Below are 27,885 nucleotides of genomic sequence, written 5' to 3' on the forward strand. Positions count from 1 at the left end.
AATAGAAAATAAAAATAAGAGAAAAGGAAGAAGAGACAAAAATCAAAATGAAAAAATGAAGAAGAAGAAGAAGAAAAAAAAACGAGGGAAAACTTGTTTGTGTATTGAAAATTTTGATAAATAATTCAAAAAGTGACTGGTGTGTCGGAAGAGAGCGAAAGAGAAAAGAATGAATTTGACGGAAAGAGAATAACTCACCGACGATTCGGAAGCCACAGTTGCAGTTGGTGAGACCGGAGGTGATGGAAGAGATTGACTGCTTGTGACGGTGTCACTTCGTACCGCGCATTCATTCTTCAATAGATTATGATGAATGAAACAAAACGTTTTTCCACAAAAGACTCACCAATGCACCATTTCTTCTTCTCAACACTATTTCAATGTTTTGATGTTGATCACAGCATTCTCTGACCACTGCAGATGCTGCAACGTGCGAAATTTTGTTGAGAAGACGTCCGTTGATTTCCAGAAGTTCGTCACCGGGACGGATGGCTAATGGGCAAGATGGGCGGACATTGACCACGAAGACGTTTTGCTTTTCTCGGTCTCTGAAAAAATAATGACTTATGAAACTGGATATGTTTCGGAAAAATAGAAATTCATCAGTTTTTTTTTGGAAAAAAAAAGAATAGAACGAATTACTTCATCCATACCAAAAAATAATTCAGCTGAATTCAGTATACGGCAGTTTTAATTTAAAAAAAAATCATAACACTTCGGTCAGTTTTAATTTGTTATATTAGGTTGAGTCATAAGTTTCTTTCTTTTTTTGAGGTTGAACTTTGACTTCCCGTTTCTAAGTACTGTGATTGTTTATCGACCCAAACTTTTTTGCATTATAATGACCTTTTTAGTGGCTAACAAAAAATGTTTCAAGTTAGTGCACAGACTGTCCACTCGTGAAAACGATAGTTTTTTTCTGTCTCTAATCAAATTCCTATTTTGAAAAGATTTTTGATTCTAGTCGGATTTATATCAAAATTCTGAAATTTTCCTGAGGAAACGAGTGGTATTTATAAAGAAAGACTTTGTCTTGTTATAACAATTTAGTTTTGGATAAAACTCTCCAAGATAAAGAATTTCTGATCAGACGACCGACAGGTATGAGAAAATAATGTTCTCCTGGGTTTAAGTCGATTACTAAAATATTGGAGAGAGCATTTATATCAAACTATTTGTAAAAGTTAGACAGTAACAAAAGCAAGTTATGCAACAAAAAACTGTATACCAAAGTCATTCGAATAAGTGATAAAACTTGGTTGATGTGATTGTTAAGATTTTCACACTTTTGAGAATATAAGTGAAGTAGACCTGAGTGAAGTCTGGGTCTCTTTTCAACGATCACAAACAAGTCTGAAATATTCTGTTACAAGTAATCAATAGTAGATACATTGTTCTAAAATTGTGCAAAAGATCTAGTGGATTGATTCAAAAGTACGAGCAGTAGGCTTCACCAAACTCAAAAATCACGTGAATTTGATGATGTTGACTTCGGGCTTCTTGCGAAAAAAGACAAATGATGTGAATATTCGAAACAAAATAAATTTAAAAACATCAATGTCTACTCTGTTCAATAATAAACATTTCCACTGATTTCCTTATCTAGCGTTGAAGAAAAATCGAAAATACTCGCACCTCTCTAAATTGCTTATGGTCACCATTCTTCAAAGACCCGCATTAAACCATCGTTGTTTAGTTCAAACCAGTCGGTTCACGTCGCCTAACGGCGACTGAACCTCCTTCTCAACACCACCCTTCTAGGTGTTACAGCGCCTGCGGCGCTTCTCACATGGTTCAAACAATCGGGGTATCAGAATTCTCTTTTTCTTCTGGTCCTATAACTTTTCTTCGATTGTTGGTAGTAACTCTATTTTCCCTCTCATCAATAGGCAGGTGACCCTCTAAATATAAAGTTTCAACTTTTGATTGATCGGCGGCGATGCCGCCACCCTCCTCTGAATATGGCAAATATGGCAAACTGAGTCCATATTTAAACAAATTCTTATTCTAGAATTTGCTTCTTTTTTTAAGGTAACCGAGCTAGTTTCCTTTTCTCATCTTCGAAAGATGCGTTTAAAGTATTCTTTTGAAGTTGTTGACTTATCAGCGGCGATGCCGCCTCCCTCCCCCAAATTCTTTAAAGATTTTTTTTCGTATACACGGAAATCTTCTCTTAGTTTAATTTGATCCAAAACGTTCTGCTTCCTAAATTTTGGACTGTTCGGCGGCGATGCCGCCTCTTTTCTCTGGAGTACTTTGAAACTAAAACTATTTCACATATTTCTAAGTTCAAAAGTTAAAGAAGCTCCTTATTCAGTCTATTTTGATTTCAATCTTTTTCATTCGTACCTGAGTGCTTCACAAAAATTCTCAAAGTTCTTAAGAAAACAAAACTTCTTGATTTCCCTAAATATCTCACTCTTAACATGTCTACCTACTAAGTTCCTGATCGTTTTCTTTTATTTTCTCTATTGTGATTGTGTTAGTGGCTTTTGGTCCATCATCTCAAATAAAAACTAACTAACTAAAAAAAACAAAGAAACACATTTTGAGTTTAAAACGATCGGCGACAATGCCGTATGACTTCCCCATGAAGATTCGGACGAAAGGCTTATTGTTAACTACTATCAGTTTCTGACTCGGTGTTTGTAGGATTGTGATTTTTTAAACACCGTCAAAGTTGGACCTCAATCATCCCTTCTGACAGAATTGTAGCGGTGTGTACAGAGTCAACAGAAAGATAGCTACTCCACCCTTTTGTTCTAAAATCTCGACCATAATTACAACTTTCATATACTGACTATGCTCTTATCAAAACAAAAAACCAAAAAACTTTTCGGACCTGGCGGGAACGAACTACTACCCCATGGGTGAGAGTCATCTGCGTAGACCGCTACACCAAATACGCGAGGCCGGGCGCTCTCAAGAATGCAGTCAAGAAACACCGTGTCAGTAGTTTTGAGCTTTCAACCACCCTGTCGGGACACACCTTTTCTGAACGCTTTCTACTGTTGAAATCGACATCGTCTCCAGAAGACGTCAAATTTGATATTTTTGAAAAAAGAAAAGTTCGGGCATCATCTAAGGGAAATTTCCAATCTATCTATCTAGGTTTCATAAAAATCGGTCCACTACGGAGGGAGTTATGACATGCAACAAATAAACAGACACACGGATCTGTTGAATATTATTAGTAAAGATATCGTTATTAGTTTTTTATACATAATTGTTCTTGCTTGTTTTAATTTCAAATGACTCACACATTCTTGCCAAAATTTTATAGAAAAAAAATGAAGTCGAAAAATTGTACCAAAAAAGGGTTCCTCAAGTGTTTTGATTGGTCTACGGCTGAGATTAAGCAGATGGCGGACGTCAAGTCACAGGTAGAATCACAATGAGTTATAAGTACTGACCAATTATATTTCTCATTATGTGAGTTATTAGCTTTCGAGAAATCGCGTGTCAAAAATCATCTCAAAAAAGAAAGAAACTTATGACTCAACCTAATACGATATTTCAGGATTTTTTCAAGCAAAGAAAGAAAAAACTCACTTATTTCCAGCTAGCGAGATTCCGAGACCTCCATCAGGTCTTTCACAAGCCACAAGTACAAGTTCACCTCCTTCAGAATCGTATTTTCTTTCGATTTTTCCAGAAGTGTAGAAGAATTTCGATAGTTCTTCTCCTTCACTTTTGATTTGAAATGCAGCAGAATCCTCATCGATTCCCATCGATTTCATCGTTTCCGCAAGTTTTCCCATCGTATCGAAAGATGTCGACGGAGACATTGTCTGTGGTTCATCATCGTGGGTTTCAGAACTACTAACATCTGATACGATCAGTGGAGCAGTCTCGTTCGAAGGCGATTTTTTGATGGAATCCTTCTTCTTGACACTTTTCACACTTTTCTTGCTTTCCACTGACATTTGTCGTTCTCTTTCTACACTTTTCTCTTTTGTTGAGATCTTTCGAGGTGGAGGTGTTTTTTCTTTTATTGGTCCTTCTTCTTCCTTCTTTTCTTCTTTCTTTTCTTCAACTTCTATTTTATCTTCAACCTTCTCTACAGCAGCTTGATCTGTACTCTTCCTCTTCACAGTATTCTCTCTTTGAATTTCTGGAGATGAGCATTCTTCTTCTTTACTTTCTGATTCAATCGAAGTAGTTGTGGATGTTGAAATTGAAGGAGGTGGAAAACTGGTGACTTGTCTTGAAGGTGGTCCAGACACCATTGGTTTCAGTGGAGTTACCAAAGAAGTTGATGGCTGTTCGATGACCTCTTCTGGTTTCGCATTCTCGAAACGAACAGATCCAACAGTTGAATTCGATGCGGAGTTAATCATATTTTGTTGATTAGTATGAAGAGATTGAAGAACGAATCGAACTGGATTTGAAGCGTTTTTGATGGCACTCACAGCTTGTTCGTGAGTCGCATCTCTCAGATCCACATCGTTGACCTAGAAAATTCGAATGTTTGGATTCTGATAACTGAAAACCTGTAACTTACACTAATAACCCGATCTCCCATATTCATCTGTCCACTTCTTCCAGCTGGACTGTTAGCCAGAACACTCTTGATAAAAATTCCACAGACAGTATTTCCAGTTCCAGGTAATCCTCCTTTCTGTGATACTTCCACCCGGCCGCCAACAATCGAAATTCCAAAAGACTTGTTCGGCTCTCGATTCAATACGACAGTCCTCGCTTCTCCCCAATATTTGGATCGTACCAATTGCCGTGCCTGAAACATTAAAATCTCAAATTGTTTCTTCTGAATCTCGAATGCTTACCTGATTCTGAAGACTCTCCGAACCAGTAGAAGGTGTTCTTGAGGTGACACGAGACATACTACTATTCGGTTCACTTGCGTTGTTGAGTGCCTGTGTTGTCTGTAGAGCAACCGACTGCTGACTAATTGAAGTTGTTGTAGATTCGTTGTCTTTTCCTATTGCTTCTGTTGGAGTCGACGTCGTTGGTCCTGCCACATCTTCTACGTCTTCTTTCACCACCTCCGCTTCTACTTTTTCTTCTTTCTTCTCAGATGGATTTTCTGTTGTTACAACTTTTTTTTCTTCTTCTGCTTCTTCTTCACCTGCTAATTTGATGCCACTTGGAGAAATCGATGGCGGCACTTGGGATTTGTTTTCAGGAGAAGATGGAGATGACGTATTCTGTTCTGTTGCCTGTCGAACCTCTTCTTCAGTTGATAGAATATGAAGTTGAGATGTTCGTTGTCCGGTGTGATACTCTGCTGAATTCGTTGATCGAGTGAGAATAGATTCAGGTTCTCGAGGAATCGGCTGTACTGTTGCAATCGGACTTTTCGGCGGAGAAGAGAGAACTTCTGGCGGTGGAAGTGGGAAAGGTGGAGATTCTGATCGTTCTTCTCTCTGAAAATTTGAATTTTTATTTTCCAGTTTTTGTCTATCAGCGCCTTTCGACGTCAAAATGATTTTTGAAACTTTCATCTCAAAATTTGGATTTTTTTGAGACTAATTTTAAGCCATTATTAGGATTTTTATGGCTTCTAACTAATTTCGACATACAATATACAGATGAAATTTGGCTTTGTTGTCATCCAAATTCTTGCCGTCTCGGTTCTATTTTAAAAAAGCACACGAAGAATTGATCTTTCTAGATCTCTGAGTTAGTGGTTATTGATGTGGATCATAGAATCAGATTATGACAAAATATTCATTAATGAGATCATGTTTTTTTCGAGAAAGAGCTGGTTTCACGTCTTTCTTGGTCAGGATACGAAAGATCAAAAGAAGTTATGTTGGTTTTAGGCAGAGCTTAAAAGTGATACAAATTCGAACTCTGAACGACTTATTTTCAGAATAGCTGAATTTTTCAAAAGTTGAATAAAACAAAACGCATCACATCTCTTTCTCTCCAATCCTTTCAATTCACTAATCCTCGAACCGGGCGGAGCTCCAGAAAAGAAAAGAGAAAAGGCATTCGAAAATCAATTGAGTCTCTTTCCCTTATCCGTTTTTTTCAGTTCTCCTCCATCCCACCCAATTCGATTACCTTGTGGTTCCTTGTGCTGCTCCAATCCTTTGTTTTGTGCAACACACTCAGTTCGATGGTCGCATCGGCAATGGCCTCCTGAAAACAGAATTATTTGAAAAAATAGAATTAGGAGGGTTGGGGTAAGAATATCTCTTGTTTTCTAAGCCTGAGAAGGTGGTTTTCTAGTTTTTGAGAGAGCTAAAGGTGTCTCAAAGAGAGGCGAAGCGGGACGCAAACAGGTGAATTTTTTAGCGCTCAATTCTCCTGAAAAGCTTAAAAATAGTTGAGTGAAAGAGAAAAAAAATTATAAATCTATTAGCACAGGATGTATGCGAAGAGCAAGAGAGAGGCGGGGATTTGACAACGGGAGAGGGGAAAGCCTGTGAAGGATTATCAGTGGAAAGAGAAAAAGAAGAGAGATGACGACGGGAGGAGCACGTCTTCTTCTACTTCTTCTTTTTCATTTTCTTGAATCGATTTGCATATAGAAGATGAAGGAAAAGAAGATGAGAGGAGATATGATGAATCCACGTCATTTGGGATCAGTGAAGTGGAAAAAAGACAGAAGACAAAATAAACTCACTTTTATGATCAAGTTGACAAAATCATCAACTTCCACTCCATCAATTAAACGACTCATACGATTTCGAACTTCTTTTTCGGCGTCTATGCTCTTCGAGCCACTGCTTTCCGCCAGATCAATATTCTGAAAATTTGAATGTGAAAGGGGAACCGGTTCAGCCATGAGTTGGGTATTTTGTTTCAATGTTGTTTTTATTAACCGAGTCTCTAAATGTTCAGAAACGAAGAATAATAATCTGATACAATGCATGATAGGTTTTGGATGCTTTTTTCTGATTTTTAGAAAGCATTTCCAAAAAAGTAACAATTGTGTGATTGAGAAGGACCTGAATCTTGCAAAATTTCGAACCAACTTCCGAAATCTCCTCAGCATTAGATATCAAAGCGAAAAACTCACTTTCAGTTGTCCAATCTCTGACATTGAATCAGTCATAATCGATGGAGCTTCAGTCTCATCATCAGTCATTTCAGTCTTCGATTGACTCTCTTGTCTCTGCATAAACGGACTCCGATAGAATTTGGGAAAAACTCTGAAAATTGAAATGAAATGACTAGAAAAGAGGGAAAGTATGTATGCACTCACTTTGGCGAAAGTCGATTAATAATCGGAGAGGACGACTCAGAAGGCCGTTGAAACCTCTCTTTCCAAGTTTTCGCATCCGCTGATGTGATGTATGTGACACTGAAAATGAAAGAAGGATGAGTGAAGTGGAAGAAGAAGAAAAGAAGAGGCAAATGCTAATTAGTAGTACTAGAAGGGGAAACGAATGATGAGAGAGAAAAGAGGAGATGAGCTCCACAACCTACTTGCAAAAGGTTCCCACTAGATTGGTCCGCTTCAGAATTGCCCGTGCTTGTGAATTTGTCACATTTCTCAATGATTCTGTATTGATCTTCGTTATGAAGTCTCCGACCTGAAGACTTTTTGATTCCATTTGATTCCAAGAAATCAATCAAACCTGAATTCTTCCATCCAATGCGACCGCTTTCTTTCCACATATACTTTTCACAACACACCCGTTGACACCCTTATCTTTATCACCATCTAAAACGATTCCTAGTGGTAGTGCTCCTTTTTGAAGTTTCACTGTTCTTTCAAGATGAGTTGGTAGAAAGACGACATCGTACGCCCATGATCCTCTGAAAATATTGAAGTTTCATGGGAGAAACAAGAGAAATGGTTTTAATAACTTTAAAAAACTGCAGTTATTTTTATTGATATTTGATTGCGAAAGTTAAACAAAACATTTTTGGAAAAATAGATAAATAAAAACCCCGTTACCTCAAAGAAATTGGTGATCCACATGGAGAGACTGATCTTGTTGAACACGGAGACCAAGATGTCATTGAGAATTCCGACTGAAAAATAAAGAAACTTAGAGAGCAGTAATATTGAAAACAAGATAGAGAATGTTATCAACACGTTGGTCGGAAGTTAGTAGTCATTTCGAGAGGAATCCGCGCTAATCCGGAAATCAGCGGGCAGCGAATATAAATCTTTGCACCAAAACGAGTGTGAAAGTGTATGTTAGTGAGAAGTTGATATACGTATTGATAAGTATAACAAGTCAAAATAAAAGCGAAAGAAAAGTGAGAGGTGAGTAGAAGTAGGAAAGAAATAAACGTACGCCGTCGATACTTCGTTCACTTCGTGCTGCCGACGGACTTCTTGATGGATAATAGCCCTGAAATAATGGACAAAACGAAGGTGTGAAAAATAGAAGAAAACGGCCAATGACATGACATATTGTAGTAGGTCAAGTGTTGCTTTTTATGGTTTTTTGTTTCTTTGAGAGTAGATGACTTTTGAGCCGGAAACACAAAATTCACAGGAGGGCCAGTTGGATAGAATTAGGAGAAGAAAAAAGAAGAAGAGCCTCTTGGATTGAGAAGAAAAAAGAAAAAGAACATTTTCTGCTTTGTCGAAAAAACGAGCAAGAAATCTCTTGATTTTGAAATTCGATTTTCTCAATTTTTCCCTAGACTTCATTTTTCTTCTCAATTTTAAAGATTTTAAAATTCTCTTCATAAGTATTCAGAAGATACTTTCGTCTATGAATCCTAATGGAAACTATGTTTTCCTGGTTAAATCGAAACATAATCTTATCGAATTCGACTTTTTCACAAATACAAAATATCGAAAGTGATAAAAAAGCGAAAGAGAGAAGCACACATATATTCTGGTTCTCAGCCATAAAAGTGACAGTGTTTCAATCGAAATGCAAAATAAAAAACCCACTTGTGGATGAAGTTTTCGATATTGTTCAGCTGTTCCAATCCAAACAGTTTCTTGACTTGATGTTGTTCCGGATATCTGAAATCATTTCAAGTTTTTTATGAGCATGAAACCTCTGGAGGAATTTAGTTTATAGTTAATAAGATTGAACTTTCCATGAAAATAACTGAGAATAGAAACAATAATTGAATTCTTCAGTTATTGAACAATCAGAACTACTCGAACAGTTCCATGACAAATTTCAGAAGTTTTCAGCCTCTCCTGTCATGTTTTTTCAGATAAAAACTGATATTTTGAAAACAAGAAACATACATATCTCCTCCGTCCGCGAGGGCTTCTTCCTCGCGCCAGCAATCGTTCGCTTCTGGAGCAAAGTGGCGAGTGTGAAGTGAATTGTGACTGAAATTTAAGGAATTATGAAGAAGGAGGACAATAACATTACTAGTGTTGTTTGAGACAATTTTTCTAAGGGACAAATAGAGAAAAGGAGAGAGAGAAAGAGATTATATATGCAACACGCATTCATCCGCAAAATTCTGGAAGGAAAGAAAACGGATGGAGAGATTGGAGAGTTGAGACAGATGAAGAAGCAGACAGAATATAAAAAAATGACATGAATTTTGATGGGAAATGTAGGAAATTGAGAAAAAGTATCTAGAATACTGATTGGAATTCTGAGTTTTTTTCTTTCTCTTGAAGTTTGGAATTTCTTAGAAACCTACATTCCTCTTATTAGTATCTATTCTTCTCATTACAAAAGCGAAATTTGAAAAGAAAAAAGACAAAAAGGTATTAAAAAAAGAAGAAAAGATGGAGAAGAAGAAGAAGAAGAAGCCAGAAGAAAAAGACCCGATATTTTAGATAAATTAGTGAATATATATTTGAATGGACGCCTTCTTCTTTTTCATCTTCTTTGCTCTCCTGCTCTCTTCTTTTACTTCTTATTTTCCCTCCCACTTTCTTCACACGTTGTCTGCGTGTAAATAGGCAAAACGACGGAAGAGATGAGGACATCGGGGGAAGAAGAGGGTGGTGCTCCTCTTCTGCCTTTCCTCTAATATCAAATAGGAAGAAGGGAATGAGACAAGATGGGAGGGAATAGGAAGGAAGACCACCATCAGTTTACTCGCTCAGTTCGAATTTTCACACATTCGAAAAGAGATGAAGAGCGTGAATCTGAGGAAGGAAGACGATCTTTTAGTTTTCATGTTTTACGTGAAAATAAATTGGAAAACGAGAAAATGTGTGGATCGGATTTGGAAATCTCTTAACATGATATGACTAGTTTCAGATAGTTCTCGGTCTATCTGTTTGCCGTTCTGCTTGTTTTCAGCGGTAAGAAAAAATGACTTATACTGTAAAGCTTCGATTTTTTAAGTTGGTTTCCAGATTTGAGAAATCCGGCTTGGGTACTTTTTTCAGCGATGGTTCAGGAAAAATTAAAACGTGAAGATTATACTTTCCCATGTTTTAAAACTTGACTGAACATTGAATTGTGGTTCGAATTCAAAAAGTTTTCATCCAGATTGGAAACAGTTAATTAAAAAGTTCTTCCGAATCAGGATTTTTGAGAACGCTTGGTTTGAAAAACCGCCTGAGAATGCAGTTGACCTAGTAAAACAGCAGACTCAGAAACCAGTTGGCTCAGACTTCAGGTCAATTTGGATAGGCCGGAAATCGTTTTTCTCAATTCTATTTCCAAAGTTTCCGGGGAGTTATAAGAGCAAAACGATTCGAAATTCTCTATAAACTCGACGACATCGGCTTCTGCAGAAAAGTGAATCTAAGAATCTCTCAATCCGAATAGATTTGAGCGAAGAGTCGAGTCGCATTTGTAAATGCATCCATTCACGAACAACCTTTTCTTCTTCTTCTTTTCATGGAAAGTGTCATGTCAAATCGGAAATGAGTCGGAAACCGATCTAGGTTAGGCAGAGAAACATCACATTTCCTCTTTTCGTTGCTCTTCTGAATAAGGGGATAAAGTAGAAAGAGGGGGGAGAAGTCTCCTTCTTCAGAAGACGTTGAAGAATAAGAAGACGTAGTAAACAATTAGAGAAAACGACGGCGTTCAGAGCACTTGGCTCTGCAACGAAAAACTTTTTGTGTGTGCTCTCGTTTTTCTCTCTTTCGGACCAACCAATTCTCTTTTTTTCTTTTGACAGGGAAAAGAACAAGAAAAAGTCAACGACAGGAGAAAAAAAAAGAGAATTCTGAATTCACTATGACGCTGTTGAAATAGAAGAAAATAAAAGAAAAAGAGAGTTTTTGGAAATGTTTGGCTTCCCGTCGGGGCGGTCTTATATCGGAGGAAACGTATCACTTTTGATATTTTCGAACGTTATAGACTATGAAAAGTGAGTCACCAAGTGATTGATCAGCAAGAGGTGTCAAAATAAAAGAAAATAAAACATACCTGATCAACTGGAATTGGTTTTGCGATACCTAGACGGACAGGACCCATTCGAGCAGCTTTCAAGACGGCAACGGCTCTTTCGAGACTGAAAAAATATTTGAGAAGTATTTACACCGAAATGTCAATTATTGTTTACTAAAGTTGCTTGATCAGAAGACTATTATTAGTACGGTACGTGTTTTCACAGCTACGATCGCTGAATGAGTTCTAGATGAAGGTAGATATGAAAAGAAAAAAGGAATTTCGTGCTCATATAATATTGTAGAAATTAGTTCTGTGGGTCATTTCAGGAACCTTGTTTTTTTCAATAGTTTTTTTTCCATATCTTTCAAATGTTCCGTAATGGATGACGTATTTCTTTTCAATATGTTTTTTTCTTCCTTACCTGCTATTCGACAGATCATGATTGTTTACAAAAAGCAAACGATCACCAGGAACAATTCGTCCATCGGCCTGGGCAACACCTCCAGGAACAAGGGATTGAACTACGATGACACTTTCATCTTGATGTGTTGGATCCTGAAATAAAACAAGATTATACATGATTCATTTGTTTCTTTGAGCTTTTTCAATAAAAATGTTTTTGTTTTTATTTGAGATACGGTATCATTGTGTATACGTTTTTTTCAAAACCTCACCTTATAATCCACAATTGAAAATCCTAATCCTCTAGAGTCTTTACATAAATAAATAACCAGAGGGACACAATTCCAAACTGCCAATCCATGGAAATTTTCCAGTGATTTCGATCGTAATCTTCTGGAAACTCGATGTAGAAGATGAGTTGTTTCAGCACGTGTTGATGTTAAGTCGAGATCTGATTTTGCTTTTACAACTGTTTCTTGATTGGCAGCAAGAAATGGAAATGATAATGGAAGTTGTTTTTCGTTTCCTGTTGGTTCGAAGACGTGAAGGTTTTGGGATCTGAAATGGGTATGGTGTCAGTAAATAGAGATGAAAAAAGATTCAAACAAAGTTTCAACTATATTCGGTTTTGTGAAAACTCGATACATTAAACCTCACTAATCAAAGATTGGAAAGTTTTTCTGCAGGATCTATAACTTTTTTTTCAAAAACTGATTTAACTTACCTTCGTGCAACAATCAACGTAACCGGAGCTCCAGAATGAACAGCTCTCGTCAAAGCCTGCCTCACAGTGACATGTGATTCTCCATATAGTGGCGAATGATTAACTTGAAGTAACTCATCACCAGCATGTAATAATCCAGTCTTCGCAACTGGTCCATCTTGTCGAATCGATTCGATATAATGATGTGGACACAATTGAGCACCATTCAATACGTCTACTGTGCCTTCTAGAGAGATTCCAAGTCCTCCATCAACTGATTGTCTATCTGGTTTTACTACAGCAGCTACTATCTCAATATCGTCTCCTATTCGAGTTTTCCATTCTTTTACCAAGTCTGGATTTGATAGTTTCACATCAATCACTTGAGTTTCTGTCTCCTGTTGTTGTAACATTTTCAGACATTGTGCTTGTGGAGAGTTTTGTGGAAATCGAACTAATTTCAGTTTCACTTGGTCTCCTGATTTCACGAGAGTTCGCACACTGTCTGCATGAGACATGTGTTCCAGAGTTGTTCCGTTGACCTGAGCAATTCAAAAGTTGGCAACAGTAACAGTGATGACTCTTACCTCAAGTATCAGGTCGTGAACTTTGATGACTCCACTGGATGAAGCAGCCGAGCGTGGAACCAACGACTTGACAAAAATGCCACCGATTTCTTCTGCAAATACCTCAACGATTTTGCATTCTTTAGCATATAATTCAGTTTAGAAGCTTGAGCAGATTCAGAGTATACACAAGAGGAGGACCCCATCTTCTTCTTCTTATTTTTCCTTCTTTTTCTTCTTCTTTTTCTAGCGTGTCGACTTAAGAAGACGACAAAATGCACTAAATTCGATTTACGGGTTCCCTCGAGCGTCGCGACTCGGCGCCACACCACAAATTGGCTCTTCTCCAAACTCAACAAGATTTGTATATGTCTGTCTGTATGTGGGGTCCTTCCCCCACCATCACCTCTTCTTCTTCTTCTTTATGTATCGTTTTGTGCTTCGAACCCGAAGACTCGAATGGAGGAACAAACCTTTTTTATGGACATATCCAGCTACAGTAATTCCTAAACCAAGAGCCGGATCACGATGGAGCGCCACATCGATTAACTCGAATTTGGTAGATTCCCAATTCTCCCGTAGAAATACTGTGAGCGCCTGAAATTGAGAAGAAAAATTATTTGAACAGAGACGGAGAAGAACAAGGATGGATATGAGGGAAACAGAGAAACTGGATTCTTCAGGTAGCAACGGCGACAAAGATTTTTTGGTCTAGCACATGAGCGAAATGGCTCAATAAAACCAAAACATTATTTCGACAATATGACCGGTTAATTAAATTTCATGTCAATATATGGGCCTGGGACATTGTTACCAACATTTCTAGTCCACCGTTCTTCTTTTTTAAGAATGAAGAGCAATTTACATTTTTCATTTTAACAAGTGGTTTTTTTTAATTTAAAAAAACTCACCATTTCCTGAAGTGATTTGAGTGAAATGCGTGAAGTGATCGAATTGCTATTCCGTTTACTACTACGACTAACACTATTTACTATTGAGTTTTCGTCTGATTGGCCCGTCTCCACTGTCGGTGATCGTACCATTTCTCCTAGTTCATCTTCTGAAATTGTGATGGATTATGAACTGAAAATGTCTTTCCTTTCCAAAGAAAAATCACCTTTACAATCATTTTCTTTCGTTTCTTGTTCTTCTCCATTTTCTTTTATTTCATCGTCTTCTTTCGTCTTTTTACAGTCTCCACCACCATCTCCCACGTCATCGCAACTACTTTTCCGTTTATCTCTCCGATTATAATTCGGTGCACAGTCACATGGTTTCCTGTGAAGATATTGAAATTATTATTATTGTAGGATTGAAGAGAAAACTGACCTCAAATCTATCGTATCTGGAATATAAGTTGTAATTTTGATGGGTTGCTCTTTTGATGTTGTTGGCTCTGGCTCTTCTTTTTCCTCTTCAATCGGAATACAACTTATCGATGGTGAAACTGTATTCGGAGTCTGATTTGCAGCTGTTGAGGGTGCCGAAGTTGCCATCTGAAGTTTGAAACTTAGTTTTTTTGTAAATTCAAAATATTACCAGGAAATCAAAATTATGCGGTTTCCTGGTATTCAGCAGGCTAATTTTGAACTTCAAAAACAATTCTTGTAAAAGTTTCAAAGCAAAAAAACTCACTTGTCGCTGCAGAGCCTCTTCGAGCGTTGTGGCACAAAGAGCCGCTTTCGTGGCCAATGTGAAGCACTCTGAAAGTCAAAAATAGTATATTTCCATAGAAAACGAGCAGTTTTCCTTTTTACTCGATTGTAAAAAATTGAAAAGTAGTAGAAAGAAGAAGGAAAAAGAAGGAAAATGTCCAAATTGAGTTGGATTTGAATTTGTGGTCGGAGACTCATCCGGGCGGAGCATCCAACCCGTTTGCATCCTCATTCCCTTTCTCCAAAAATACTTCATTAACTGAGTTTTCCGTTTATCAAATGACCATCTCTTTCTCCGGTGACAACAAACTATGAAACACAACAAAAAACACTTTTTAATCCAAAAAAAATCATTCGTAGTAGAAGAATTCTCGAAGATTGGCTCCAAACGAAAGGTTTTTTTCGGTTCTTGTGAAAAAAAGTCTATCCAATCGGAATTTTTACGACCCAATTGCACCAGAATACGGCGTTTTGAGTTTCGAGGGAAATGGGAGAAACTAGAAACCAATTGGTTGGAAAGAGTCGCAGAAAGAAGGACTCGATGATTGGGAGAAGCGAGTTTTTTTGGAATTGGGTATCATGGAATGTGAGTGCAAGAATTGTATGTATTTTAGACTTCAAAGTTAGAATTCGAGCAGCGGAGATCTTCAAAAATTGGTTAAAAGCTGATAAAATGGGAAAGAACTGTAGACGAGGAACAAGCTGTCACGGAGGTACCGTTTTTGCTCTCGGAGAGCCTATAGTCATACTAGTGCTGGATTGTGTGTGTGGGATTAAAATTTCAAAAAATATAGTTAGATAAGTTCCCTCTTTTTGTATATGGAGTCAAGTCTTGACGCTTCAGCAAAAATTAATTAATTGCACTTTTTAGAGTACATTTCACCACGAGCATAGATGAAAACAGTTCTAACCTACATCTGAATATCCGAATTCCCTCAGATGCTAAGAAAAGTGGGAGGGCCCTGTTGAGGTGACGGAAGCGGGGTAAGTCGTCTTCTGGAGGCCCGGAGCGGGGGGCAACTAGCAACTCGGTAACGAATTTAGCCTTAGCCGGGAAAAAAGGAGCAGGCAGAAAAACGAGAATATATGGACCCCGCAAAAAAGAGAATGAGATGGGACACAACGGATACATACGATAGAAGACAGAGACACTCTACGGTGGGGTGAAGAAGGCTCTTCTTTTCTTTCTTTCTTTCCTGCAAAACGGGAATATGGGTGTCCGAGAAGAAGAAAGTCGTTTGGACACCTACTACTCCCATTTCTCTATATTTACATATTCTGAAGACTTTTCCAATGATATTGGACTCTTCTTTTCTTCTGTGTCTGGTCACAAAAAAAATTCGATTGAATTGATACGCCTGGGTAAGAAAAACGTGTGTATTTTGGGGTGTAGGAGATGAAATATTTGTAGAATATGGAAAAGGAAATCGTCTCTAATCCAGATAAAGATTGATGACGTTTGAAGAAATCGCCACGACTATTGAAAATGAATTGGAAAATGGTAGGTCTAGTTTTTCTGTAGATGTTTTTCAAATGTTTCGAAATTTTAGTTTTTTTTTGCAATTATAAGTACAGTCAACTTGGCATAATTGAAAAAAGAATGTCACACTGTGATCTTTTGCAAAAATATACAAACTTCTTATATCGAAAAGACTTTCTTGAAAAAAACACAAGAGGAATAAATCACAAAAATTCTAAAAAGGATATGATTGAATCTAATCGAAAATCCATTTTTATAGCCAACTAACATTTTCCTAGACAATTTCGATCAGATATCAATTTAGATTGACAAAAATATCTCACCAAAAATGTATTTTCGTCTAAAGACACTCATTTTGACGTAAGAGTACAAAGCCTAGAAATTTTGGAGGATTTGAATTGAGAATAGACGAAAAGATAAGCCGGATCAACATATTCTTTAACTATCAACTTTTCAACAAAACATTGAAAAAGTAGTTGAAATCCCAATGGATTCCAGATGATTGAGGATAGTACTAAATGTTATAAAATAACACCTCTAGAGAGCAAAAACTGAAAAACAAATGGCCGAAACGAAGATGGAAAAAGATGGGAAGACAACTAACTATTCAATATTCCGAAAGCGGTTCAAAAAAGAAATCCTCTGGGAGGAAGAGGTGGAGCCGAGTTGCTGACAGCTGTTCAACATAAAAAAAACACGAAGACATGTTTCGGGAACCGAAAATGTGAAAAACATTCCCTCTTCTTCTTCATGACTTTTTACTTTTTTCGAACTTCCTTCTGGTTTTTATTATTCTCTCTCTTTCTCGAGTTTTATAGAAAAAGAAAAAGAAGGGATATTACCTGGAGTGTCGACTGGTTTGTCTGCATATGCTATTGGTCGTCCCACAATCATATCTACAGTAGGATGTTGATGTCGAAGAATTGTAGCAACCTGGAATAATGGAAATACGAGATTTCGAATTTTGAATTTGGATTCTTGAGCTTTTAAAAGTCCTGATTCCGGTTATGTCTGTTTGGGGTTCAAGTGCATGATTTGACAAGAGTAAACAAGTCTCAGTGCATGGCTCCTCTATCTATCCTATGATAGTGAATTGAATGACTAATCAGAAATCTAGAAAATAATAAACTTTATTATCAGAAGCTGGAGCTATAATTGAGCTTTTTGAAAAATTAAACAAGACTTGATAGAATATTAATCTAGATCGACTAAGTTTAAGTTGAACAACCAAGTTGTGGAGTTCTACATATAGATCCGTACACAGTTTCCAACAAATTGAAGTTAAGAACACTCATTACCAGTCTCCCATTTTCGAATTGAAACCTACATTTTGACAGAATATAATTTGCCATAGTGATAATATAATCAATGAATTAGTTATGATTTCCTACGATAGACTCGTATATGAAGTGGAATGTGGTTGTTTTCGAATAGTCCCTCCTTTTTTTTAAATCAATATTTGTGAATTAACTAGACAAATTCTCTTGGGAGAATCGTATCGTTTTTAATATTATTATTATTTCGATGCTTCACTTTTTTATTATTCAATTAAGTTTTGCATATTTTCCAAAAGAAAAATACTCACCTGTTGACTGCTCATCCCGTGTGTGTTAATATTGCCTATTTGCAAAATGTGATCCCCGGGCTGAAGGCGTCCATCCTGGGAAACAAGGATTCATGTTTCTGTAAAGACTGGTGAAAGACTCACTTTATCAGCTGGACTGCCAGGTAATATAGTTTTGACGACGACTCCAGTACTCGTTCCACCGACAATTCCGAATCCAAGACCTCCAGTTTCTGTATTCAGATGGATTACTTCAACTTGTGTCCAATCGCCAGATAACTGAAAATCAGAAGGGTATAGCATTGAATTCCTGTTCAAATCAAGCTATATCAGTCAATTAGATTTTTCTCTCTTTAAAACTAATCAATTTCAATACCAGAACTATTTTCAGTTCAAACCAAACTAACGTTACCACGCGACACCTGATAGTTGACTTTGTTGATTGCAAACTTTTTCGATTTCGGCATTTCTTTGATTTTCAGATTTTAATGATATTGAAGTAGAAGAAGAAGAAGAAGTTTGAATCCAGTATCAAAAGAATCCCCCACCTTGGGATCAGAGAGTCTGCGGAATGGCAAATGATTGATTGATTGAGAAAATGATGAACGGGAAGGAAAAGAAGGTGAAAACGAGAAAAGACAGATACCCCACAAATAATATTCGGAGAAAAGAGAAGGGACCAAAAAGAACAGGAAGGAAAAGGGAGAATATAGGTGAGAAATAACCGGAAAAGACACCTAGCAACACGGTTTTTTTCGTGTTGAGTGGGAGAGGAATCTGATGACGTTTTGCAAGAATTCAGACTATGACGTGGAAAATATTCAGGTGTTTGAGGTTTTTCAGGCTCAGAAAAAAGTATTTTGAAATTTGAAAAAGCGTAGAAATGACACATAAATCTTTTGAGAAACTTGGAGAACAAGAAGCAGTTAGATTCTCTTTCCTCTTCTTTTCTTGTGTTGCTTGAAATTCGAGATGCGTCTCCTCCGAACACACTTTAAAGAAAAAGAGAGTAAAGTGATTGTGGAGAGAAACGAATTGAGGTCTCGAAAAGAAAGAGACACGGGCGCCCGGAGCATCAAAAAGATGATGATGATAATGATAAAAGAAAGATGAGTGGGTGAAAAGAGAGAGTGAAAAGGAGTTATATCTAATGGAACGGAGGAGATTTATGATGAGGTTTATTGGTTTTGAAATGATCGATTGAGTGCGAAATCAGGGCTTGTCTAGAAGTTTTCAGACGAGAAAATATTGCCGCAAGTTGAGTCTTTTTCCTTTTAAATACAGGAGAAAAAAAGAGGAAGCCATCATTCGTTCTGGCGGTACGAAGATCATTAACATTAAAGTCATAATCTATGCAGGACTCAGTCTATGTGATCTTATTCTAGCTTATTATTAGTCGAAAATTAGTTTGAGGAAAGTTATTTTTCCTGATAACTTGGTTCCGGTTTACATGAGAAAAAACAAGGATTCCTAGAATAAACTGTTCGGAAATTAAAAGTCAGAATTGAATCCCGATTTCCAGTCCACACTATAACATGTGTATATTTCCTCGGTTTTCGAATTCTCTCCGCGCACTCCAAAAATCAAAAACTAGACACTTTCAATTTGAAATCGTTTCATTCATTTTTCTATTCAATGTATCCGTAATAGAACTTGGCCCAAAAAGAAGATGAAAAGGGAGAGAACTAAACGAAAAGAAGAGGATATCACTCGAGAAAATCTCAGAAAAGCAGAACAAAAGTGGGTCTGATTGCAGCAAATACTGGGCTCAAAACTCTCTTTTTCAAACTTTATTCTTCTTCTCCTTCTTCTTTCAACTCATTTTTTAGTAAAAAGATATTCCAGAAAAAAAGAAAAAGGACTTACCACCATGGGAGTTGCTTCTCGAATAACACCGATGACAAGGTGTTGATTTGAATTGATTGAATGACGAACGGCACTTTCGAATTGAGTTTTTACTATCGTCTCTGAAATGAATGTATACAATTTATTATGGAAACGAACGGAGGGAAAGGTCAAGGATTCGGGAAAATAGAGGGAAGTGGGATGGACCTCTTCAAAGTGCACAAATTGAATAAACGCTGCTCTTCCCGAGTTTAGAAAAGACGGTGGATATGGAGAAAAGGGGGAGGAGTTTTGGGGGAAAAGGGTAAATGATTTATTGATGGAATTTTGGGAAGACTATGGCTATTTTTCACTCTAGTATTAGGTGAACTAGGTAATCTCACATGTGGATTCAACATATTGATACCATCGAAAAATGAGTTTTAACCATTTTTAAAATCAACATTATTGAAAACGCTGAACACATAAAGCCTATTACTTTCACTTGGATCGAAAATTATTTATAAATTCTAACCACAAGTAGAAAGTTTGAAACTTTCTGGATTCTCAGAGTTTTTCGGAGACTATTGACTTGAAAATCGGATTCTACAGTGAGAATATTGTCTGAATTAGGGAAAACTGTAAAAGTATAATTGTTCTAATGAAGAAAAATACTCAAAATGATCTTCTAGGGATCTAAAACTTGATACTTATTTTTGAATTTCAGCCGCCATCTCAACCGAAGAAGATCGATTCTTGGATTTCGAAGAATTCTCCATTTTCTCCCATTTTTTAAATTAATACATTTTTGAATTAAAAAGAAAGACTCACGACTGATATGTGTGAAGTGAGACTTCGTCGGAGCTCCGTTCGTGTCGGAGACAGTCGATGGTGTAGATGAGAAATCACCAGACGCATCGATGGCAACGATGCAATCTCCAATCCGAAGTTTGCCAGCTGATCTGAAATTGAGAAGAAAACGTTTACTCAATTTGTATTCTCTTATTCTTGAAGCTTTGGGCCAGTTAGTCGACCGGAAATCGGATATTCTCAAACAAATATTAATTTGGAATGGGCGAATAAAGGGTTGAAGGCGAGGGTGGCGGTGGTGGCTATCTGACGATTGTGACGACTACAATGGACGGAAAGACACTTCTAGCAAGGGAAATCCCCGCAGAAAATTGGAGAGAAAAGTTGTTGGATTTTGGGGTGTAGACGACAAAAAGAAAAGAAACCGCGTGGGAAAAATATTCAGAAGTGGAAGAAAAGCACGAGTTGGAGAGAGATTTGTTGCAGAAAAGACTACTGAAACTATTTACAGAATCTTCAAAGATTAATGAGATCATTATAATGTTTTGGTAAGATTCAATAGATATTTAGGGTTTCTAAAGACAAACTGCACAATCATTTCCACCTGCTCTCCGAAAAAACGTTCGAATGTGCTTTTTATTCTGAAATATTCGAGAAATTCTCACCTGATGTTCTCTCTGTAAAAGCCCCTATAAAAACTCTTGGTTAGGTTCCCATTAGATTTCCAGAATTTTCTGATATTCTGATCAAAAAATATCAGAAAAATAGAGTGAACTACTTGAAAAGGACATTCTAATTAACAGCTCTATCTCTTTAGACGATTCCCTCTCTTCTTCTTTTTCTTCTATTCTTCTCTTTCTCTTCTCTAACTAAAATAGAATCCAACTCAAAAAAAAAGTACAAAACAGAAAAAAGAAGAAGTTGGTTTCCATACTATTAAAAAGTGAGCGAAAGGAACGAATAAAAATCCGAAAAAAGGAGAAATTCATGACAAAACGGAGCGGGAGTACGGGGGAGCTCCTCGTAATATTGCAGTGTGACGGGGCCAATTCTCTCGTTTTTTCGTTCAATTGGCTTGCTCTGTCAACTATTTTCTCATCGGAAAGCGAAAAGAGAAGGGAATAGATAGAACAAAATAATCACAGATTGAGGGAGAACATTGAGAGACCTTTTTTTATTCGGATAGTCCTGTTCTTTTTTCCTTTTCCCGAACAAGGCGATTAGGGGGAGGAGAAGAAGCATGGACATGGCTCCACCCTTATTCTCTTTTCTCTTCTTTCCCAGGCGCCTATCTCTTCAACAACTCGTTTGCCGGCTCATTGCTCTAACTAACACCAACACCAATTTCCCCGACGGAGAAGAAGGAAAAGAAGGACCTTCTCTTTTTTCTAGTCGGAAGAAGAAGAAGCACTCGGAAAATAAGAAGAAGAAGGAAGAAGAAGACGTTAAAAATGACTCTTGAAGACGTCGGAAAACGAAGAAGAACCCTTCCCGTCACTTCATTAATAATCGAGTTCAGGCGAGAAGAAGAAGAAGAAGGCGGGGAGACCCCCTTACGAAAACTCAATAAACTTTTACCCTCTCTTTTTCTCTATTTCCTTCTTTTTCTCCTTATTTTTCTATTTCAAAAGAGATTCAATCTGGGTGGTAGAGAGGGTGGAAACACTTTTACAACAAGTACATGTTTCTAGAGAAAACTATACTAACACTTTTCAAGTTTGAGTGTCGGTGAGAATTTTTATCAAAATCTTATTCGAAATGAATCCCAAAGGACGAATACCGACAATTTCGCGATAAAATTTGTTTAATTTTCAATTTTTCTAGCATCTCTCAACAATAATTATATCCGATTAATTAATTGTATCTGATTAAATAGTTACGGTATTTTCAGCCTGTTCTTTTCTGTAGCCTTGATTGTAACTTATATTGAGATAGTTTTTATTTTCAAAGTTACATTAGAAGATGTTTTATATGTGGAGCCATCGTTAACAGTTATCTTCAATAGGACGATATCTCTAACTATACCGGGAACTCTCGTAACCTCGGTTATCTTCTCTAGAAAAAAAAACTGAAAATTAATATTTTCAAAGAATTGCACATAGCGGGCACTTTTTCTTAAATGTTCTCAATTTTTAATTCTAATCGAATTTATCTTATCACCAACCAAGTCAGCCATTAGTCCAGAAGTTATTCCAAAAAACTTTCCTCCAAACGATACTTCGTTCTATTTGTTACTTTTTTTGCACTCACGGCATCGAAAGGTATCTTGGAGAACCTAGAAAACACGGTAATAACAAATAAATCATTCTACCAAACCGTATTGCCTTCTAACTTCCAAAATATACCGTACCATTTCTATCAAAACCAGCTGAACTACTAAAAACTAGGATCTTGTACACGAAAAACCTTGAGATTAGACTTGAAGTTTACAAAAACGACACTAAAATAGATTCTCTGAAGTAGGAAAAACGGCAGGAAAAGGATACGTTTTAGTCGATTAGCTTTCTGGCTCCTGGAGCCAAAAGGTCTCGTTCTCTTTCTCTTTTTCTCTCTCAATTTTTCTTTTTTGGAGAGCCTTCTTCTATTTGCAAATGGACGGAACACCCGCATGAATAGTTGAAAACCGAGACACGAAAAGAAGCATGAAAAACCGAAATTGAGACACACAACCACTACATGTCCGGGGGTCTTCTGCTTCTTCTTCTTATTCTCGTTTTTGCATTCCATGAGACAAGGCGTCTCGCTTTTCCTTCAGTTTCCTGGCCATTCTTTTGTCTTCTTTCTCATCCGATGAGTTTTTATTGCTCTCACGGAGACAGAGACCTTCCTATTTTTCTCCGTCAGACAAATTGATGTGCTATCATCAAAAAGGACGTCATCTTGACGAGAGAAAGAACTCACCGATTCTTGACGTCTTTTGGACCGACAACCAGCAGGCGAGATGATTTTTCTTTTGTTTCTAAAATCACTGGATCCACTTTCTTCGCATCCAAATAGACGAAAAGGAGTTTCTGAAATCAAAGAGAGGTGAGTTGGTTTTAGAATGAAATTAATAGGAACTGTGAATTTCAAGAGCTAGAAATCTTCCGAACTCTGAAGAATTCAAACCTATGATAATATTTTTCTAATAAATACCACTTTCTTCAAAGTTCCTGAGAATATACTGGCATATTTCATGGTGATTTGAAGATTAAATGTAGTTCTTTTTTCAAAGATTACAAATAATCGGATTGGGGACTATTCAGATTGTATGTTAGAATAATAGGAATTCTGGTTTCGAAATCAATAAAACTACTACAGAATTTTCAATTTGAGGGTACTGAGTTTATGAACTGAACGATCACATTCTATATTATCGACTGAGATTTCCAGAACGATAATTTATATTTATTCTTCAAGCTTCGGAGTTTTGAAATATTCTTTTGAAAGCAAAAAGACTTACTTGATTCGGTTTAAGATTCTTCCTAATATCACTACTTTCAATCCGTTTGCTGAGTTCAACGACTCGTTTCTCGGCACCGCCTGAATTCAAAATGTGAAGGGAAATGAGTCGTAAAAATGGAACGATGAAAACGAAGAAAAACTCACTATTCCTACGATTATCTGATTTGAAAACTTCCTGAGAAGAAGAAGATGTTGGCTGAAAAATGAGAAGTTTTTTGAGGGGAGAATGAGATGGAAAGAAGCATACTTGTCAACCGGGCCGGCTCGTAACTCGCGTCACAATGAATATTATGAGCTGAAAAATATACCAAAATGTAGTTCTCGACGAGGTCTACGTCCGTGACCTACTACGGGCCGGATGGCTATTCGTTAATGTGCCGCGGGCCGGAAAAAAGAGCCAAAAAGCGAAAATGGCCAAAAAAGCCATTCTAGCCCGGCCCGCGGCACATTAACGAATAGACATCCGGCCCGTAGTAGGTCACGGACATAGAACTCGTCGAGATCTACATTTTGGTATATTTTTCAGCTCATAATATTCATTTTGACGCGAGTTACGAGCCGGCCCGTGTCGGCCCGTTTCGGCCCGGTTGACAAGTATGGAAAGAAGGAAATTTGCAGATGACAATTCTATAGTTTTTCTGATCTTTTGTTGTTGAGTGAAAAGTTATATGATGTATTTTATCGGCTACTAGAGACTTTAAATACTTTTCTAAAGTTATGAAAGATAGTTTTGGAACGGCATCCCAAATTAAAAACTGTAAAAATAATCGTCAGAAGTAAAAAAATTCTAAGTTTTTCGGTACGGTAATTACAAATGTATCGATACAAAAAAGGATGGTATCCTCAGAAGTATTTGTTCGTTCTAAACTTCGCTAATATTGATCCGATCGTTTTTTTTTAAATCTTTTCTTGCTCATTTGGTCAATATCTCGGTTTGCATACTGAAGTTAATATATCATTAGTTCAAAATTGAGCTAGAAATATCGACTGGGACAATAATTGAATGAGTTTCCAGGTATTGAGCTTCTTCAATCAGTGGAATCATCTGAGATCAAGATATTTTCGAACTCCGAAAGTTCCAATTTGCTAATGGAAATCTATTCAGATTAGGCTCGTACTTTTGCTACATCCCTCTAAGTTTTCAAACCGAACGAACATTTTTTCTCCCATGGAAAGAGAGAAAAAAGAAACAAAAACTGACCCGATGTGATAGTTGTTTAAAGAGTGGATCTCTGAGGATTCTCTCGATTCTCTCGATATCTTCTTTGACGTCACCAGCTTCTTTTCTTGATTTCAATTCTCGCAACACTTCACGTATCCGTTCTTCCTCTACAAAATATGTTCCTTTCTCTTTTCTTTTTTCTTCTCAAATCATAAGAAACAAATCAACTCACCGGATTGAAACGGCATCGGCCATAGGCCTGGCGTGCTGCCTGTTGAGCACCTGAAAATAGGTCAATACAAGATTGAAAACTGATTAAAAATGGCTTGTTCATATTCTGTGCTCCGTGCAGGAGCCATGAGAGAAAAGGCATATTTGTTACACACACAATTCGGAAAAACAATAGATTTAGAGACACTGAAGAGACCCTGATGGTGCTCTGTGGACCCCTCTCCAACACAACACATGCTCTGAAGGAAAGGGAAAGAGATAGCTGTGTGTTGTGACAGTTTGTTTTTACACATACGTCTTGAGGTACATGAAAATAGAAATAAAAAAGAGAGTTCAAAAACGAATAAATTCTAATCACTTTGATTTGTGTGAACGATTCCGGAAGAGTTGAGTGGTTTCGGTTTGTGTTTGAAAAAAAAAGAAAAGAGATGATATTGAAGTGTGTAAAGTGTGAGAACTTTTGGAAGAGAAAAGACTCGATCGGTGAGAGTTTTTGGGGAAAGTGTTGTGACGTTGTTTATTTAGTCACAAAGATTTATATTATTTTTGATCTACCTTTTTGATCTACCCGCTTTCCCTCGTATTCCCCCGTTTGCCCGCGAAGAGGAAATGTCATCCTTTTCCTCTCGTTCTAAAGTCAGTTGTAGTTATATACCTGCTTCCGGAACGTGACCGTTACGGATAGATTGTACCCCTTGTCCCCCTCATTCTAGTATTCTGAATCACTAATAAACGAGTGATTAATATACATTGTTCTCTATTAGCACGAGATACAACAGTGGCGATCAGATTTCGAGCTCTTTTGAGTGAGAAAACCACCGAATCACTTGTTAGTTCTCTCTTACACGTGGACCCGGAAAGAGAGACTAACAAAGTGATAAGAATTCTGTTTTGCTTACACGTGAACCCGGAAAGCAAAATCAGTTTTCTCTGCCTCTAGTGTTTGTTAGCCTTTCTTACACGTGAACCCGGAAAGAAAGACTAACGAAGTATTAAAAATTGAGTGTTGCTTACACGTGAACCCGGAAAGCACACCCAATTTACAGAGAAATATCGATTTTTGCTAGTCAAAAACGAAAAGTAGTCGGTTTCCGGTTGGATTTTATCCGACGGATATCGATTTTTCTCTGGTGATTGAGGCGATCGAAGTGATAGATACTGGTTGTTACCCAGTTATCTAAAATTCGATTGAAAAATGTCAGACGCTGACATGAACCGAAAGTTCATCGAAATGATGGAACTCATGCAAAAGCAAATGGCCGAACAAGCCAAAAAGCATGAGGAAACCATTGCGGTCTTGACAAAAGCCGTGGCGGAAAAGAGTCAAATTGATGGTTCCTTGGGAACATCAAACGGACTAACCGTGTCACAATCGCAGTTGATGAACGACATTGGTGGTAGAATTTCGGTGTTCCAATTCGATTTGGAAACCGAGAAAACATTCTCAAAGTGGTACGCGCGTTACAGTACGGCGTTTACTGAGGAAGGAAAGGGTCTCGATGACAAAAACAGAGTTGCTCTGTTAGTGAGTAAATTGTCAGAGGAGGTATATGAACAGTATTCGAGAAGAATCTGTCCCAAGTTGCACCATGAGGTGGACTTCAAAGATACCGTCGACATTTTGAAAGAAATGTTCGATATTAAGAAGAGTTTGTTCTCGCATAGATTCGCGTGCATCAATATTGCTCGTGATGGTGACTCTCCAGTTGAATACACAAACAAGGTGAATGCGTTGTGTGAATTGGCAATGTTGAAAGACATTGACCCTGATGGCTGGAAGGTGTTCTTTTGGCTAAGAGGGTTAGATCCCGCACAGGATACCAAAGCTCGTGCATATTTTCTGAAATATGTCGAGAAGAAGACAGAACTGGGAGAAAAGGTTAACATCAATGAGTTGTGTACGGAATGGCAGAAAATTCAGAGTCAAACTAGTGCGGTATCGGAGATGGAGAAAAGTGATACGGCAGTGAGAGCGGTGTATGCTAGAAGGCCGAGTAATCAGAAGCAAAATTCATCCAAAAACACAGCAAAACATGAGAGTTCACAGGGTGAACGGTGTTGGAACTGTGGGAAAAGTGGCCATAAAAAGCCAGAATGTTCCCAACCACTCACTAAATGTTTCAAATGTCAGAGAAGCGGACACATGTCTTCATTCTGCAAAGCAAAGAAAAGTTCATCATATAAAAAGACACAGAACGTTGCCATAGTTGGTGGAGCTTCTTCGGAAGATGCTGAGGTCAATTCTGTCCGTCAGTATGTGTCAGTTGATGTGAATAGTGAGTCGGTGGAGTTTCAGTTGGATACGGGATCTGATATCACACTCATCGGAAGGGAAGATTGGACTAGAATAGGAAAGCCTGACTTGGAGAAATGTACATCAAAGGTCAAGTCAGCAAGTGGAAATGAGTTGAAGTTGCTAGGCAGGGCGCTAGTGGACTTCAGACTCAAAGGATCAGTTGGATCCGGTTATGTGTATGTCCGAGAACACGGAAATCTGTTGGGGTTAGACTGGATTGGAAAATCCGAGGAGATGTCGTATCACATGGGAATGATGGTCAATGAGCTGACACGTTCAAACACAGATTCAATTCATGCGGAATTGAAAGAAAAATTTCCGGAGGTGTTCAGAGAGGGACTAGGACGGTGCGTAAAAGAAAAAGCAGTTCTTACGGTACAAAAGAATGCTACGCCAGTCTTCAGACCGAAGCGTCCAGTGGCATATGGAGCTACGGAGGTCGTGGAGAAGGAGCTAGACAGGTTGGAAAATCTGGGCGTGCTCAAGAAAGTGAACCACAGTAGGTGGGCGGCACCTCTAGTTGTTGTTAAGAAAGCTG

The 27,885-nt window shown here is 37.7% G+C and overlaps 1 protein-coding gene across 1 annotated transcript in view; it reads right to left on the bottom strand.

Moving 5' to 3' along the window:
* The window catches only part of GCK72_005455 (uncharacterized protein), a gene marked incomplete at both ends in the record, with an annotated part of 30,525 nt that extends 5,165 nt beyond the window's left edge, over positions 1-25,360 (bottom strand). The window contains 36 exons of the mRNA XM_053725192.1: positions 199-294; positions 347-548; positions 3,553-4,454; positions 4,505-4,738; positions 4,788-5,387; positions 6,031-6,108; positions 6,596-6,718; positions 6,992-7,124; positions 7,178-7,276; positions 7,402-7,508; positions 7,554-7,734; positions 7,877-7,953; positions 8,223-8,279; positions 8,834-8,908; positions 9,143-9,229; positions 11,247-11,331; positions 11,632-11,765; positions 11,885-12,170; positions 12,337-12,857; positions 12,903-12,994; positions 13,355-13,478; positions 13,793-13,941; positions 13,999-14,159; positions 14,211-14,377; positions 14,517-14,584; positions 16,859-16,949; positions 17,602-17,676; positions 17,725-17,859; positions 19,447-19,547; positions 20,236-20,366; positions 23,116-23,225; positions 23,657-23,736; positions 23,803-23,854; positions 24,860-24,987; positions 25,053-25,102; positions 25,347-25,360. Coding sequence (XP_053589386.1) covers positions 199-294; positions 347-548; positions 3,553-4,454; positions 4,505-4,738; positions 4,788-5,387; positions 6,031-6,108; positions 6,596-6,718; positions 6,992-7,124; positions 7,178-7,276; positions 7,402-7,508; positions 7,554-7,734; positions 7,877-7,953; positions 8,223-8,279; positions 8,834-8,908; positions 9,143-9,229; positions 11,247-11,331; positions 11,632-11,765; positions 11,885-12,170; positions 12,337-12,857; positions 12,903-12,994; positions 13,355-13,478; positions 13,793-13,941; positions 13,999-14,159; positions 14,211-14,377; positions 14,517-14,584; positions 16,859-16,949; positions 17,602-17,676; positions 17,725-17,859; positions 19,447-19,547; positions 20,236-20,366; positions 23,116-23,225; positions 23,657-23,736; positions 23,803-23,854; positions 24,860-24,987; positions 25,053-25,102; positions 25,347-25,360 — 5,805 coding nt within the window. The remainder of the gene's footprint in view (positions 1-198; positions 295-346; positions 549-3,552; positions 4,455-4,504; positions 4,739-4,787; positions 5,388-6,030; positions 6,109-6,595; positions 6,719-6,991; positions 7,125-7,177; positions 7,277-7,401; positions 7,509-7,553; positions 7,735-7,876; positions 7,954-8,222; positions 8,280-8,833; positions 8,909-9,142; positions 9,230-11,246; positions 11,332-11,631; positions 11,766-11,884; positions 12,171-12,336; positions 12,858-12,902; positions 12,995-13,354; positions 13,479-13,792; positions 13,942-13,998; positions 14,160-14,210; positions 14,378-14,516; positions 14,585-16,858; positions 16,950-17,601; positions 17,677-17,724; positions 17,860-19,446; positions 19,548-20,235; positions 20,367-23,115; positions 23,226-23,656; positions 23,737-23,802; positions 23,855-24,859; positions 24,988-25,052; positions 25,103-25,346) is intronic.
* Between the last annotated feature and the right edge of the window lie 2,525 nt (positions 25,361-27,885).

The sequence above is a fragment of the Caenorhabditis remanei genome, chromosome II, assembly GCF_010183535.1.
Source record: "Caenorhabditis remanei strain PX506 chromosome II, whole genome shotgun sequence".
In the NCBI taxonomy this organism is placed as follows: domain Eukaryota; kingdom Metazoa; phylum Nematoda; class Chromadorea; order Rhabditida; family Rhabditidae; genus Caenorhabditis; species Caenorhabditis remanei.